The 16,202-nt window shown below is 39.0% G+C and overlaps 1 protein-coding gene across 4 annotated transcripts in view; it reads left to right on the top strand.

Moving 5' to 3' along the window:
- Window positions 1-8,204, top strand: part of gpatch2 (G-patch domain containing 2) — an 86,337-nt gene extending 78,133 nt beyond the window's left edge. For all 4 annotated transcript variants that reach the window (XM_002936022.5, XM_004914788.4, XM_018094111.2 and 1 more), the window contains exon 10: window positions 3,196-8,204. In XM_002936022.5, coding sequence (XP_002936068.3) covers window positions 3,196-3,365 — 170 coding nt within the window. In that variant the 3' untranslated portion in view covers window positions 3,366-8,204. The remainder of the gene's footprint in view (window positions 1-3,195) is intronic.
- Window positions 8,205-16,202: the final 7,998 nt, after the last annotated feature.

Genomic DNA, 16,202 nt, shown 5'->3' on the forward strand with positions numbered 1-16,202 from the left:
TAGCTTTTGAGGTGCTTTTGGTCTACTTCTCTGTGTCAGGTAGCTCCTATTTAAGTGATTTCTTGATTGAAACAGGTGTGGCAGTAATCAGGCCTGGGGGTGACTACAGAAATTGATATTGAAATTGAAAATTGAAATTGATAAACCACAGTTAAGTTATTTTTTAACAAGGGGGCAATTACTTTTTCACATAGGGCCATGTAGATTTGGAGTTTTTTTTCTCCCTTAATAACGTGAACCTTCATTTAAAAACTGCATTTTGTGTTCAATTATGTTATCTTTGACTAATAGTTAAATGTGTTTGATGATCAGAAACATTTAAGTGTGACAAACATGCAAAAGAATAAGAAATCAGAAAGGGGGCAAATAGTTTTTCACACCACTGTAATTACCCCTTATTGGGGGAGAACAGCCCTATTGGGTTTATTTAATGGTTAAATGATTCCCTTTTCTCTGTAATAATAAAACAGTACCTGTACTTGATCCCAACTAAGATATAATTACCCCTTATTGGGGGCAGAACAGCCCTATTGGGTTTATTTAATGGTTAAATGATTCCCTTTTCTCTGTAATAATAAAACAGTACCTGTACTTGATCCCAACTAAGATATAATTACCCCTTATTGGGGCAGAACAGCCCTATTGGGTTTATTTAATGGTTAAATGATTCCCTTTTCTCTGTAATAATAAAACAGTACCTGTACTTGATCCCAACTAAGATATAATTACCCCTTATTGGGGGCAGAACAGCCCTATTGGGTTTATTTCATGGTTAAATGATTCCCTTTTCTCTGTAATAATAAAACAGTACCTGTACTTGATCCCAACTAAGATATAATTACCCCTTATTGGGGGCAGAACAATCCTATTGGGTTTAATTAATGTTTTATTGATTTTTTAGTAGACAAGTTATGGAGATCCAAATTACGGAAAGACCTCTTATCCGGAATACCCTCGGTCCCAGCATTCTGGATAACGGGTCCTATACCTGTATAATTTAATGTAAAATGAACCAGCCCTTTTAATAACCCCCAGACAGGATTTGCTTGGTGTTTCCTAATGGAGTTTAATACTGAGATCATCGTGCTCTGAGCATTTTGTATTTGTTTATATTTTAAGCATTAAGCAGTGTTTGAAATCAGCATATTTACAAGCTGTTGTCTTCAGAAGGGCTGAAACAGATGTGTTCCCTCCAGCAGCGTTAGACCTCTGATCTGATTCTAGCTTACAGATGGAATTGAATTAAATTGCCGCTAAGGCTACGGAAGGGAAGGCGAGTGACTGACTATACCTGGCCTGACAGCTGTTCAACAAATATGAATGATCTCTCATTTTCATGTAAACTAGCCTTCAACGCTGTCATAAATACGCTGGCCAAGAAGCATTTATCATTTCTATACTAATCACTAAACAGGGGGCAAAATGTCATTCACGGTTCCGTACATACCTGTAGGGTAAATTCCTGTTGGATGTAATATCAGTCTCTTGTTTCAAGGAATTATTTCATTTCACTATATGTATATATGATATACACAGGTATGGGACCTATGATCCAGAATGCTTGTGGTTTTCCGGATAGCAGGTCTATCTGTAAATTGGAACACCCTATCTTGAGTCTACTAAAAAATCATTTAAACCCAAAAGGATTGTTTTGCCTCCAATAAGGATTGATTACATCTTAAGCTGGCCATACACGGTAAGATCCGCTCGCTTGGCAAGGTCACCAAGCGAGAGAATCTTCTCCTGATTTCCCCACCTACGAATTAAAATGGCAGGGAGGTGCCATCGATTTGGGGACCACATCAATGAGCCAATGCGGCCCCCAATCCGATGGAAAAATCAAACCTTCCCAAACGAGATCTGCCGATTTCAGGCCAGCTGCCAGATTGGTCTAAAGGACCAATATTGGCAGCAAGAATCGGCCAGTGTATGGGGACCTTTAGTTGGGATCAAGTACAAGGTACTGTTTTATTATTACAGAGAAAAGGGAATCATTTAACCATTAAATAAACCCAATAGGGCTGTTCTGCCCCCAATAAGGGGTAATTATATCTTAGTTGGGATCAAGTACAGGTACTGTTTTATTATTACAGAGAAAAGGGAACCATTTAACTATGTAATAAACCCAATAGGGCTGTTCTGCCCCCAATAAGGGGTAATTATATCTTAGTTGGGATCAAGTACAGGTACTGTTTTATTATTACAGAGAAAAGGGAATCATTTAACCATGAAATAAACCCAATAGGACTGTTCTGCCCCCAATAAGGGGTAATTATATCTTAGTTGGGATCAAGTACAGGTACTGTTTTATTATTACAGAGAAAAGGGAATCATTTAACCATTAAATAAACCCAATAGGCTGTTCTGCCCCCAATAAGAGGTAATTATATCTTAGTTGGGATCAAGTACAGGTACTGTTTTATTATTACAGAGAAAAGGGAATAATTTAACCATTAAATAAACCCAATAGGGCTGTTCTGCCCCCAATAAGGGGTAATTATATCTTAGTTGGGATCAAGTACAGGTACTGTTTTATTATTACAGAGAAAAGGGAATCATTTAACCATTAAATAAACCCAATAGGACTGTTCTGCCCCCAATAAGGGGTAATTATATCTTAGTTGGGATCAAGTACAGGTACTGTTTTATTATTACAGAGAAAAGGGAGTCATTTAACCATTAAATAAACCCAATAGGGCTGTTCTGCCCCCAATAAGGGGTAATTATATCTTAGTTGGGATCAAGTACAGGTACTGTTTTATTATTACACAGAAAAGGGAATCATTTAACCATTAAATAAACCCAATAGGGCTGTTCTGCCCCAATAAGGGGTAATTATATCTTAGTTGGGATCAAGTACAGGTACTGTTTTATTATTACAGGGATAAAGGAAATCATTTTTAAAAATGTGAATTATTACTTATAATGGAGTTTATGGGAGATGGACTTTCCGTAATTTGGAGCTTTTTGGATAATGGGTTTCTGGATTGCTGATCCCATACCTATATATATATATAATATGTGTGTGTGTTCCCTGGTGTTTCTCCTACACAACAAAACAACAAGCAGCTTAACTGGAGTCCAGTAAAGTTGACGCTACTGTGTGATAGGGTCCTTATACCTTATTTCCTTGCCACATAGTTGGCTTATCCTACGGGGAATTCTCTTGTTAATGATTCCTTTATTCAATTTCAGGATTCATTGGTGAAAGTGCTCAACCCATCCCAGACAATAACATCGGCAACCGAATGCTTCAGAACATGGGCTGGACTCCGGGAACAGGACTAGGTCCAGATGGCAAAGGAATATCAGAGCCTATAAGGGCACTTCAAAGGCCGAAGGGACTGGGGCTTGGTTTCAGCTGATGGGAACACCTTCACATCTCAACCGTGTAAAGAAAGAGTTGCACATTTATGATATTGTTATGAAACCTTCTTCTCGAACAACGTCTCTCTCAATGGAAAGGAATACCAAAAGCCAATATGGTCAACACCAGCTACCCTGCATGGAAGTAGAATGCTGCTGGAAATGCTTTGAGCATCAGAGATGCTATGGTGCTCAGTGTAACCATTGAATACCGTTCCAGTGTGTACATACAAGATGATAGAAACCATACTAATTCAATTACTTGTTTATCTTCTGAGAAATCAAACATGACTAGGATAATCACTAGCTAACAGAAGGATTGAAGTGTTCTAAAAACAGTGTTGGCATGTCTAGTAGATGTATTTTAGACACATCATGCAACGTTCTATATTCTAGCATAGATCCTCCACGCCTTTTCAATGAGAGCATATATATTTAAGTGATACTATAGTCCATGGTTCTAGGGCCAGTCCGTTGCTTAAGTCTGAATTTTTGATATCTGATCAAAAGTTACGGACAGGATTTTCACATAAATTTCATAGCTTCACATTTTTCCAATTCAGAGAATTTTTTGTCCTTAGTTTACAACAGATAGCAAAATAATACAATTCTATCATCCTTGAAAAACCCAACGGCTGCTTACACGGGCAGGAAGAATGTTCATAATACAACTTCATTGCAGTTTGGAGACCTGAAGTAGTAATTACTATGGTGCGTCAAATGTACAAATTATATTTGTGGGCCTAGTTCTCCCTCTAAAAACACATTCATGAACGATATTTAAAAATGTCAAATTCACTGCCAGACTTTCAATTTAGATTTTCTTTAGAAAAGTCTGTTTTATTTGATTTCCAGAACCAAATATTTTGACCAGTATTATAAGCACAGGTTGATAGCAGAGGCTTATAGGCATGAAATATATAGCTCTAGGGCCAGGGTGACCACAATTATTTAGCCGTACTTCAGCTTGGTTCCAACCAAAATGTGTGTGTTGAGATTAAGTAACAGGTTATTTTACCTGTTCGAGAAAATCAAATTTAGAAAACAAAGGTTTTGGTGGTACAACCTCATGAATTTTCCACCAAGACTTTTCCTCTTTGCTGCAGTGGAAATCCTCCTATGACCGGCTCAAAGAACTGATTTTTTTCCCCTAAATGGAAAAAGTCTCATTCAGAAGACATTGGTTGCTGAGGTTGATGAGAATATTGTTTACTCAGTGGTGTCAATATCCCTCTCACAGATTAAAGTTCTAACAAATCTTCTAATATGTAATACGCAATCACCAAAAAGTAAATGTATTCTCAATAATGCTGTTATGCGTTACCCATCTACTGGGAAACAAGAATGGTTTGAGAAAGTCCTTCATTTAGGATGGGGCATCAAGCAGAGGATTGAGTAGCGGATTGCACCCAAGCACTCACATTGCAACTTGAGGTGGCCATACACGGGCTGATTTGGGTCCATCAGGCCAATTCGGAAGCTTATCTGCTCAGGTATGGGCACCACCGGCCGATATCTGGGCTAAAATTGAACATATCTCGATCGAGCAGGTTTGATACTCTGCCGGATCGGGGCCTATATCGGCTCGTCGATGCGGTTTGATAACACCTATGCCCGCCATTGTGATTTGATTGTTTGGCCCGATATCGCCCACCTCAGGTGGGCATATTGGTAGAAGAATACCTCGTTACCTTGTATGGCCACATTTGCAACAACTGTCACTGACTTATGAGGCATTGGATAAAACTGATCTTTAGAACCAAGCTATATATGTAACCATTTTTTGTGATCTCTTGGATAACACGATATTGATAACTGTAGTCCCAGCTTTAGCCGCCACGTTTGTCTTGTTTTTCCAAATCAGATTTGGTGAAGCAAAGAATCATTTTCAAAACTGATGAAAATTTTCAACCCAGACATAAATTTTTATTCTTGGAGTTGAATTTAAGAAATTGATGAGATATGCAGTATTAATTCCCCTAAAAGGCAGTGATTGCTTCTTTCTGAAGGTCATTTAATCGTGCAATATTCTCAGTTGATAAATCGGTAATATCCTGCCTGAAGCCCTCCAGCTGTTGCTGAGCTAAAACTCCTATCATCTTGCCAACAACTAAAGTTCAGAAGACCGCCGGACAGTTGCAGGTTGGACATCCCTATATTACATAAATGTTTCTGCTCCGTTACTATGCTCTGGCTTAAGGTGGCCATACACAGGCTGATTGCAGCTGCTGATATGGGTCCCTTGGACCGATTCGGCAGCTTATCGACCCATGTAAGGGCAGGAACGAGGGGCATGCCCGACCGATATCTGGCCTGAAATTGTCCAGTTATCGATTGAGCAGGTTAAAAGATTTAGTCGGATCGGGGACCGCATCGGCTCGTTGATGTGGTCCCCGAACCGACTGCACCCATTGCTCCCATTATAATTAGCCTACATTTTCCCGATATCGCTCACCCCCTCGCCAAGTGAGAGGATCTTCACGTGTATGGCCACCTTAAGTGTTATATGGCCCCTAACCCGTCAGTGTTTATTTATGGGATACACCTACATACATCTCTTGCTATGTTTTCCATGAATGCACCCAACACTCAGTATTTCATAAAGGCACCGCATATATTTTCATAGTGCTGGGTAGATATAAAATCTCTTATTTTTAAGCTTTTGGTTTATTTCATTTTTGGATTTGCCATTTTTGGATTTTGGAATTGCTATTTCCTTGGCACAAGTTCACATTTTCTGTTTTGTTTTGTCAAAAAAAAAAAACGACAAAAGGACAATCTTTATAAAACTTTTATGCCAAACCTTAATGAATACTCGTATTTTCCCTTCGGTGATGTTTTATTCTTCGAATAAGAATACTTTTTTTTAGGCTTTTTACGTAAGGTGTTTATTGTGCAGAAAAAAATGTATTCCAGTTATGCATCTTGAATTTCATAATTTTACCTACTAATTTAAATTTTTTGTTTTGTTTTGTTTTTTTTTTAAATATAATGCCTGCGTAGCATGGTCACCCTGTTCTAAATAGGAATTAACGTTCATTTTATTGTGTGTGTTAATTAAATGGGAAAAATAGACAGGCCTGTGGTATTTGATGTCTGCCTTGTTAGTAGGATTCACGCAGAGCAAACAGCAACGCTTTCATGTCGGGTTAGACTACTTTGTGATTTCATTTGCATGAATTTTGATTTTCATTTATTTTTTACTCTTTAAAAATGTCCGTAGCTTTCCCACCGCTGGCTCCAGATAAATTGATTGATAAACCTTTATTCCATCAGTAATACATTCATTACACGCTAGACTTTTATTAAATTCAGTGAATTCTTTCTACACGAGAGAGAATAACCGTTAAAAAGCATTTTCTTGAATAAAACCGATTTTCAGACGATAACGTCAATAAAGAGTTACTACCGAGAGCAGTGGTTTTTATTAGGCATCGTAAAATGGGATTTGGACAAAATAGTAAGTTTTTACAAATTTAAGCTTTTAGTTAATGTTACCTCCTTTTTTTAAATTCTATTTAATCTTAACAATATTAGTAGTGATGAGCGAATCTGTCACGTTTCGCTTCGGCATAAAAATCGCGAAACGGCAAGAAAATTTGCGAAATGGCGAAAAATTAATGAAACGCATTTGTCGCACAATTTTTTTGTTCCGCCAGTGTCTATTTTTTTGTCTCCCATGTCTATTTTTTTGTCGCCTGCCGCTATTTTTTCTGTCGTCCATGCTTTTTTGACGCGAACGCAGCTTTTTTATGCAACACGCCCAATTTGACGTGCAAAAAAAAATTCTGTGTGACCAATTTTTCTGCGGCGATTTTTCACAAAACTATTTGCCAATAGCGAAATGCTGAAATTCGCTGCAAATCCATGCCTGGTAAAAAAAATTAGCTCATCACTAAATATTAATATATTTTGAGTTTAGAAATGTAGTAGTTTCTACAAAAATATAACTTTTAATTTTTAATTTAATTTTTTTTTAATATTTTCTTCAAATTTTTCTCAATTGTTTTCAGATTTTTTCATTTTTGTTAAACAGTCCGTATCTACTGTATTCCCTGAAGACTAATTCATAGCTTGTAGCACTGTTGTTTTGCAGCCTGTGGAAAAGATTTTCATTCATCCAAAACTGGTAGGAATGTGGTACTGCTGCGACTAAAGGTCCCCATACATGGGCCGATTGTAGCTGCCGATATTGGTCCCTTGGACTGATTCGGCAGCTAATCGGCCCGTGTAGGGGCAGAAACGAGGGGCCTGCGCGACCGATATCTGGCCTGAAATTGGCCAGATATCGATCAGGCAGGTTAAAAGATTCAGTCGGATCGGGGACCGCATTGGCTTTTTGATGCGGTCCCAAAACCGACTGCCCCATTGCCGCCAACATAATTTAATCGAATTAGCCTACACATTCCCCGATATCGCCCACCTGTAGGTGGGGATATCGGGTGAATATCCGCTCGCATGGCGATCTCACCAAGCAAGCGAATCTTAATGTGTATGGGGACCTTAAGCGCAATTGTCCAACCTATCGATACTCTCTTGCACCTTCAAAAGTTTTTGAATAAGTCAGAAATTGCATATCCCTCTTTTAATTAGCTATAAGGGCTTTATTGTTCGTCTATCTCAATTTTATCAGAGACGCTTTTTCTTTAATATAGCCTTTGTTTCTAAAAATGTTTTCATATATTTTTGTCTTTCCTGTTATAAACATATTTGAATTTTGTGAAATTGGAGAATACCGACACGTGGGATGAATTGCATGATTTTTTTTAACAGAATTTTGTTATCTGTTTTGGCAAATGTTCAGATATTGTCATCTATTAAAATGTTGCGTCAACAAACCTTCATTTTACTGTCTCATCGCTTCGTTAGATTAATTAAAGCTTTCTGGTTCAAAGATAAATAGGTAATTTTTAATTTGTAATTTTTAAAAAATTATATTTGTGCATAAAATCTTAGGCTACTCTGTAATTAAAGCTTCGGTTCGCCCTTTGCAGTGTTAGATCGTCTTGCTACGTAATGTATTGGCAATGTGGGCCCAAAGCTTAAGGTATTTGCTTTTGCAGCTATTTTTACACATCGTAATGGCCAAATATTAATCTGAATGTTATGTATTCCTGAATTTCAGAATTTGTAAAATGTGATGAAATTGTATTGGGTATTAAAGAATAAGTAAACCTTTTTTTTTCTAGCAGTAAAATTACTATAAACAGTCTCCAGAATTACCTACCTTTGTCCCAGCATTCTGTCTGACCTGGCTCCTCAGAAGTTGATCGTTTCCTTTGCTTCCTTGTGCAGAGTGAAGCCCCGCCCCCACTTCCTGTTCAGGGGTCTCCTAAAAAAAAAAAACCCTGCTAATGCACAGACTGGCTTCTTGCACAGAAGGCTCTCCACTTTGACTACAGTAGTTGAAGTAATGAGAGACCTGAACAGGAAGTGGGGGCGGGGCTTCACTCTGCACAAGGAAGCAAAGGAAACGATCAGCTTCTAACTGAGGAGCCAGGTCACTCTCAATGCTGGTCAAAGGCAGGGTTGGACTGGGGGTTGCAGGGCCCACCGGGGCTCCCGCCCCAGGGGCCCTGCAGGTGCCCCCACCGGCCGCATCCCCTAACCCGCCCCCCTGTCCCCCCGTCCTCCCCAAGTGCGCTTAAATTTAACGCCTCAGGGGAGAAACAGTTGGCGGGTGGGGGGCCCGGCAAGGGGCGGTCTGGGCCTGGACAAAGGAAGGTAATTCTGGAGGCTGTTTAGAGTAATTTTACTGATAGAAAAATAAAAGGTTTACTTATTCTTTAAGAGGAACTATTAGGGGCTAATATGAAATGCTACAGTAATATAGCGGGGAAGAAGGCCTTGGGCTTTATGCCTATGGGCACAGAACAGTGTCGTCTTGAATGTACACCAATCCAGTTCAGCCAATGGGGGTGGGGGTCCGAATCATATTCTTAGTATCTATGCACCGTGCATGTTGTAGCACCTGTATGTATCGGGCATAGGTTCTGTGTATAGGATACCGCCATGATCCTTCATTTTTTATATTTAGAAACCATGGTGGAGACTTGGTCAAAGTAAGGCTGATCCTTTTCTGGAATGTTCAGCACATTAAATGAAGATCATAATGACCCTGGGTGGACACCCCCCTAATGACATAGGGGATCCGTTGTCGTCAGTGTATAATTGTTATATTGTATATACACAAGTTATATTCCCATTGCTAGTCTGGTCTGACGTTTTCTGTCAACGTATTGAATATTGTAAAGCAATTTTTGTAGCTCCATCATCTAAAGTGGAAGAATCGTCTAAAGCGTTCCTCCTGTTTGTACCCAATGGGAGGAAACAAGGGAAAATAAACAAATGTCATACACCTATGAAAGAGCATTGTGTAAATGGTACTGTTTGGAAAAATAAAATTCTAAAAAAATGTTTTAAGCAATTGAGATGGTTTCTCTGAATTCACTTTATGCAATTTCTGTTTTTCCAAGTGATACATGCGTATTCAATCCTTTATATAGGCCCAGAATATTCAGCAGCTCTTTATAGAGAATATTTAATCACTCCCATATGTGCCTTCCCAAGTGGAGTTTATAGCCTGATTGGCCTACTGCAGACGTGCTCCCTCACCCTTGAGCCAACTACATTAGAGTGGAGGCACCAAGAACATGAAAGAAACCCAAGCAGCAATCATCAACCTATGAACTCCAGGTAGATAATGTCCTGTTTGGATCCAACACCAGGCCCTAGTGCATACAATTGTTGCACCCTTAAGTAAAAAAATTTTGGTGAGAGGAACCACCTAAAGTTGACTCCTGACAAACGGTATCATGGCAATGGAATGTTGCTACTCATTATACCATATCTGGCAAGTAGAGAAATTCAACTGACGGTAAATGCAGTGACTCCTAGATTGAGTCAAGGAGGAACTTAGTGATGAGCACTGACTGAAGAAGGAATGTGAAGACCAGAGAGGAATTGACTGGAGCTAGGTCTCAGCTGAGCGAATTGCCACAGGAATAAGGAAAGCATAACCGACCTAGTTATCGGGCAAAAATTGTCACGCAATGAAAAATATTGGATAGTGCATATGAGGATGGACAACAGTAATCATGTTTTCAAAGATCTTCAAAATAAGGCATTTGCAACAACATGGAGTTGTAATCGTATAAACATATGTGGGGGACCCAAGTGTTTAACCTACCCTATTGCTCAGGAAGTCCTGGTTCTGTCACCTCTTCCCTGTGGAAAGGACTTTTCCCCTAATTAGCTGAGTAATATAGTGACCAAATCCTATCCCTAGTTCAGTAACGTAACCGATCTAGGGTGGGCCGGGGTGCAGAAAGTGCAACCGCCCCTCCTCCCCCTTGAGACACACACTTCACAGCGTTGTGCTTGGATTATGGAAAACTCTTCTGTTCTGGCAGACCCAGAGGGGGTGTAGGCCCTGGCGCAGTCGCCCCCTGGTAGTTATGCCCCTGCCCTAGTCTATATAAGGAGATGGATTACATGGCCTTTTCCTCTAGCCTCCACCCAATACCAGGGATGAATGTGGTGGGAACCTGGAGCATAAAACCTTAGTAAAAAGCTTGGAACCTAAGGGGACCTACAACTTTAAGAAGTCAAATTTAATAGGAGTTGTGAGTAAGGCCAGCTTAGTAAGAGCAGAATCCCACTACACCGAGAAGTAATGTCAGAACTCCTGGGCAATACCAGTGTTTTGGCCACAGTCTGGTGAGATATTCTTTCCCAAGTTCAATAAATCACTTTTTTGTTGAAGAACCACTGGCCCATAATGATGTCTCATAGTACTTACATGTCCAGCTTCCTCAACCTTTCCTCCACCATCTGACTAAAACGTCACAATGTAGCATTGTTCAAATGGTCAACAGTTGAGATACATGGCTAATTCATATCATAAGTAAAAAATGAACATTATTGTACAGTAAAGAAGGAGAAACAATGTTCAGAGGGAGAGGTTTTAGTGCCCTCGATGGAGATGGAGAAGGCATCAATTACCTCCTCCGAGGGAGAGTGAGGATTGGTTGTATGGCAACTTGATCATTAGGTTGGGTTTTACCTGTCTTCCTGTTGAGTTTTCAAGGTATTTAATGGGCCCAAGGGAACAACTCCAGCTCCTCTTCATAGTCTCTGATTCCATTGTTCTGATCAGTTGATTTTCATTATTAGTGTCTTTAATTCCACAATGTCCGACCTGGCTGCTGTAAGAATGTGAGTGGCTAGTTTGATTAATTGTTCTGATTTTAGGGCCATAATTGTCATGCCAACTTGTCCCCGATCTGCATCAAGTTAGGCGCAGTTGAGTCTTGTTTCGATGCAATAGGTGCAATCTGGGGAATTTGGAAAATTATGAGACAAAAGCTGCATTATGGGTAAAAAAAAAGCATGGCAATTTGCAGCCCATATTGCACTTTATGCACTGCACTTGCTTTCGTAAATGACCCCTAACAATTAGGATAATAGTCTGGCATCGCTGTAAGATCCAGTAGATCCAATATCCAATTTTACTCTTCTAGACCTTTGCAATAAGGAAGACTAACATCTAAATGGTTCCTATGGGCAGTCGCCCATAGGAACCATTTAGATATTAGTCTTCCTTATTGCAAAGGTCTAGAAGAGTAAAATTGGACGATAGCTTTGCCCACGATATTACATAACCCATTACGTCCCTCTGCTGGGAACAAATGTAACCTCCTTTTAATTCAATGTGAAATATAAATAAATGCATTTTATGGATATTTGTTTATCATCACTCAGTTAACACCCCCCCCCCCCCCCCCAATATAAATAAACAGCATCTTTTTGTTAAGCCGGTGAGTAATTGCCATGAACAGCAGTGACAGATGTGCAATATAGCGCTTCCTCCAAGAAAAAAAAATGAACAGTTTGTCCAGCCTGTCAGCCGGCTCTTTTTAGTGCTTTAGAGGTCTCGGCCCCATTATGGATGATTTAGAAATTGAAGCAAGCAAAGATCGGCGGCGGGAGCTGAAAGCCCTTCTTAGTGGGCCTCATCTGCATTCCGCTATTCACTTAGCCAGAGAAATTGGTCGAGGCTCTCTGGCCGCGCCATGAGTAGCGACTGACAAAGCCTTGATTTGTTGAGAGAGAATAAATGGGTTTTTCAAAAGATGAGGAAATCTCGCCATTACCGGCCAATTTACAGCATTTTATCTGTTCCTCAAACGTGTCACTTTTGTTATTGTTCATGGTAATTACACGGAGGGGAAAAAGAAAACAGATTTCCGCCGCCGATTGGAAAATCAGATCATCCTCATAAATGCCTATTTAGGGCCTACAAGGGAAGGGGGCTCAGTTTAAGTTGGAATAGCAATGGCAGGGGCGTAAAGATGATATCGGATTAAACCCCACGCAAACTGATTATGATAAAATAGTATATTTCCTGCAATAATATAATGCGGCGAGTGCATTGCGCCATAGGAACTCTACCTGCGTGCATATGATATATGGACATGCTCCAAGCCCAGCCCTCTCACTGGTACGGTCACGTGACCACCAATGCCTGAACTGGTTTTCTTTGGCTTGTGCAGTTCGGGGGTTAATTCCCTTTGCCAGAAATGATGTCTTTGAGGGATTTACAAAAGGGATTCTGGAAACAAATTCCTAAAAAAAATCCCATTTACATGGGTTTATCCTATAGGCTATATATAGCTTTAGCCTATAGGATAAACTCATGTAAATGGGATTTTTTTTAGGAGCCTTAAGGAATTTGTTCCCAGAATCCCTTTGGTCTATTTGCATACGTATGAGGCGGTTTCCTCAACCCTATTGACTTGTTCGGAGATTTACAACAGTACTTTATTTAAGGTGGCCCTGGGTGCCTCTGATGGGCCTCCCCGACCGATAAATGGCCTAATGTTGGGCAGATCTCAATGAGCAGGTTTGATTTTCCATTGAATCGAAGACTGTATCAACAAGGCGATGGAAAATCAAATCTGCTGATCCGTCGGCACCTACGCCCACTGTTGACCCTAGGGTCAAATGATCAAATTAGCCTGATGTCTGCCAACTTTAGGTAGGCATATGGGGAGAAGATTCGCTCCCAAACGAGCAAATCTTCCCGTGTATGGCCCCTTAACTCTGGTACAAATCTTTCATAAGCTACTAGCAGTGTATTAGTGGTGGAGCTTTCTCCGTGCAGAGGGGGTATGTGAAGTACAAAGGCAAAGACTTCCATAGTTCTTCCTGATAGCGACCTCTAGGGCATTTTAACCCAGTACAAGTATGGCATGCATTATACAGAAACCCATTATCCAGAAAGTTCCAAATTATGGGAAGTCCATCTCTAATAGACTCCATTTAAAGCAAATAATCTAATATTTAAAAATAATTTCCTTTTCCCCTGTAATGATAAAACAGTACCTGTACTTGATCCCAACTAAGATATAATTACCCCTTATTGGGGGCAGAACAGTCCTATTGGGTTTATTTAATGGTTAAATGATTCCCTTTTCTCTGTAATAATAAAACAGTACCTGTACTTGATCCCAACTAAGATATAATTACCCCTTATTGGGGGCAGAACAGCCCTATTGGGTTTATTTAATGGTTAAATGATTCCCTTTTCTCTGTAATAATAAAACAGTACCTGTACTTGATCCCAACTAAGATATAATTACCCCTTATTGGGGGCAGAACAGCCCTATTGGGTTTATTTAATGGTTAAATGATTCCCTTTTCTCTGTAATAATAAAACAGTACCTGTACTTGATCCCAACTAAGATATAATTACCCCTTATTGGGGCAGAACAGCCCTATTGGGTTTATTTAATGGTTAAATGATTCCCTTTTCTCTGTAATAATAAAACAGTACCTGTACTTGATCCCAACTAAGATATAATTACCCCTTATTGGGGGCAGAACAGCCCTATTGGGTTTATTTAATGGTTAAATGATTCCCTTTTCTCTGTAATAATAAAACAGTACCTGTACTTGATCCCAACTAAGATATAATTACCCCTTATTGGGGGCAGAACAGCCCTATTGGGTTTATTTCATGGTTAAATGATTCCCTTTTCTCTGTAATAATAAAACAGTACCTGTACTTGATCCCAACTAAGATATAATTACCCCTTATTGGGGGCAGAACAGCCCTATTGGGTTTATTTAATGGTTAAATGATTCCCTTTTCTCTGTAATAATAAAACAGTACCTGTACTTGATCCCAACTAAGATATAATTACCCCTTATTGGGGCAGAACAGCCCTATTGGGTTTATTTAATGGTTAAATGATTCCCTTTTCTCTGTAATAATAAAACAGTACCTGTACTTGATCCCAACTAAGATATAATTACCCCTTATTGGGGGCAGAACAGCCCTATTGGGTTTATTTAATGGTTAAATGATTCCCTTTTCTCTGTAATAATAAAACAGTACCTGTACTTGATCCCAACTAAGATATAATTACCCCTTATTGGGGGCAGAACAGCCCTATTGGGTTTATTTCATGGTTAAATGATTCCCTTTTCTCTGTAATAATAAAACAGTACCTGTACTTGATCCCAACTAAGATATAATTACCCCTTATTGGGGCAGAACAGCCCTATTGGGTTTATTTAATGGTTAAATAATTCCCTTTTCTCTGTAATAATAAAACAGTACCTGTACTTGATCCCAACTAAGATATAATTACCCCTTATTGGGGGCAGAACAGCCCTATTGGGTTTATTTAATGGTTAAATGATTCCCTTTTCTCTGTAATAATAAAACAGTACCTGTACTTGATCCCAACTAAGATATAATTACCCCTTATTGGGGCAGAACAGCCCTATTGGGTTTATTTAATGGTTAAATGATTCCCTTTTCTCTGTAATAATAAAACAGTACCTGTACTTGATCCCAACTAAGATATAATTACCCCTTATTGGGGGCAGAACAGCCCTATTGGGTTTATTTAATGGTTAAATGATTCCCTTTTCTCTGTAATAATAAAACAGTACCTGTACTTGATCCCAACTAAGATATAATTACCCCTTATTGGGGGCAGAACAGCCCTATTGGGTTTATTTCATGGTTAAATGATTCCCTTTTCTCTGTAATAATAAAACAGTACCTGTACTTGATCCCAACTAAGATATAATTACCCCTTATTGGGGCAGAACAGCCCTATTGGGTTTATTTAATGGTTAAATAATTCCCTTTTCTCTGTAATAATAAAACAGTACCTGTACTTGATCCCAACTAAGATATAATTACCCCTTATTGGGGGCAGAACAGCCCTATTGGGTTTATTTAATGGTTAAATGATTCCCTTTTCCCTGTAATAATAAAACAGTACCTGTACTTGATCCCAACTAAGATATAATTACCCCTTATTGGGGGCAGAACAGTCCTATTGGGTTTATTTAATGGTTAAATGATTCCCTTTTCTCTGTAATAATAAAACAGTACCTGTACTTGATCCCAACTAAGATATAATTAATCCTTATTGGAGGCGAAACAATACTTTTAAGTTTAATTAATATTTCAATGGTCTTTTAATAGAGTTAAGGTATGATGATCCAAATTATAGAAAGATCCCTTATTTGGAAAACCCCAGGTCCCGAGCATTCTGGATAACAGGTCCCATACCTGTACATAATTTTTTAAATAATCTGCCTTAAGTATTCTGAAATAGTTAAAAATCCATGTTTTTATTATTATTATATAGTATTAAGAAATATTATATTATTATAAGATGTATTATATAGTATTAAGAAAAGAAGAAGAATATGTAATGAAAGAGACCCTAAAATTATAACTATTTTCAACATTTGTTTTGTTTTTTTTGGAGTTGGAATATTCTTGTTGGAGAGATGGTGCTTGTAATGTA

This window comes from Xenopus tropicalis, chromosome 5 (assembly GCF_000004195.4).
Source record: "Xenopus tropicalis strain Nigerian chromosome 5, UCB_Xtro_10.0, whole genome shotgun sequence".
In the NCBI taxonomy this organism is placed as follows: Eukaryota; Metazoa; Chordata; class Amphibia; order Anura; family Pipidae; genus Xenopus; species Xenopus tropicalis.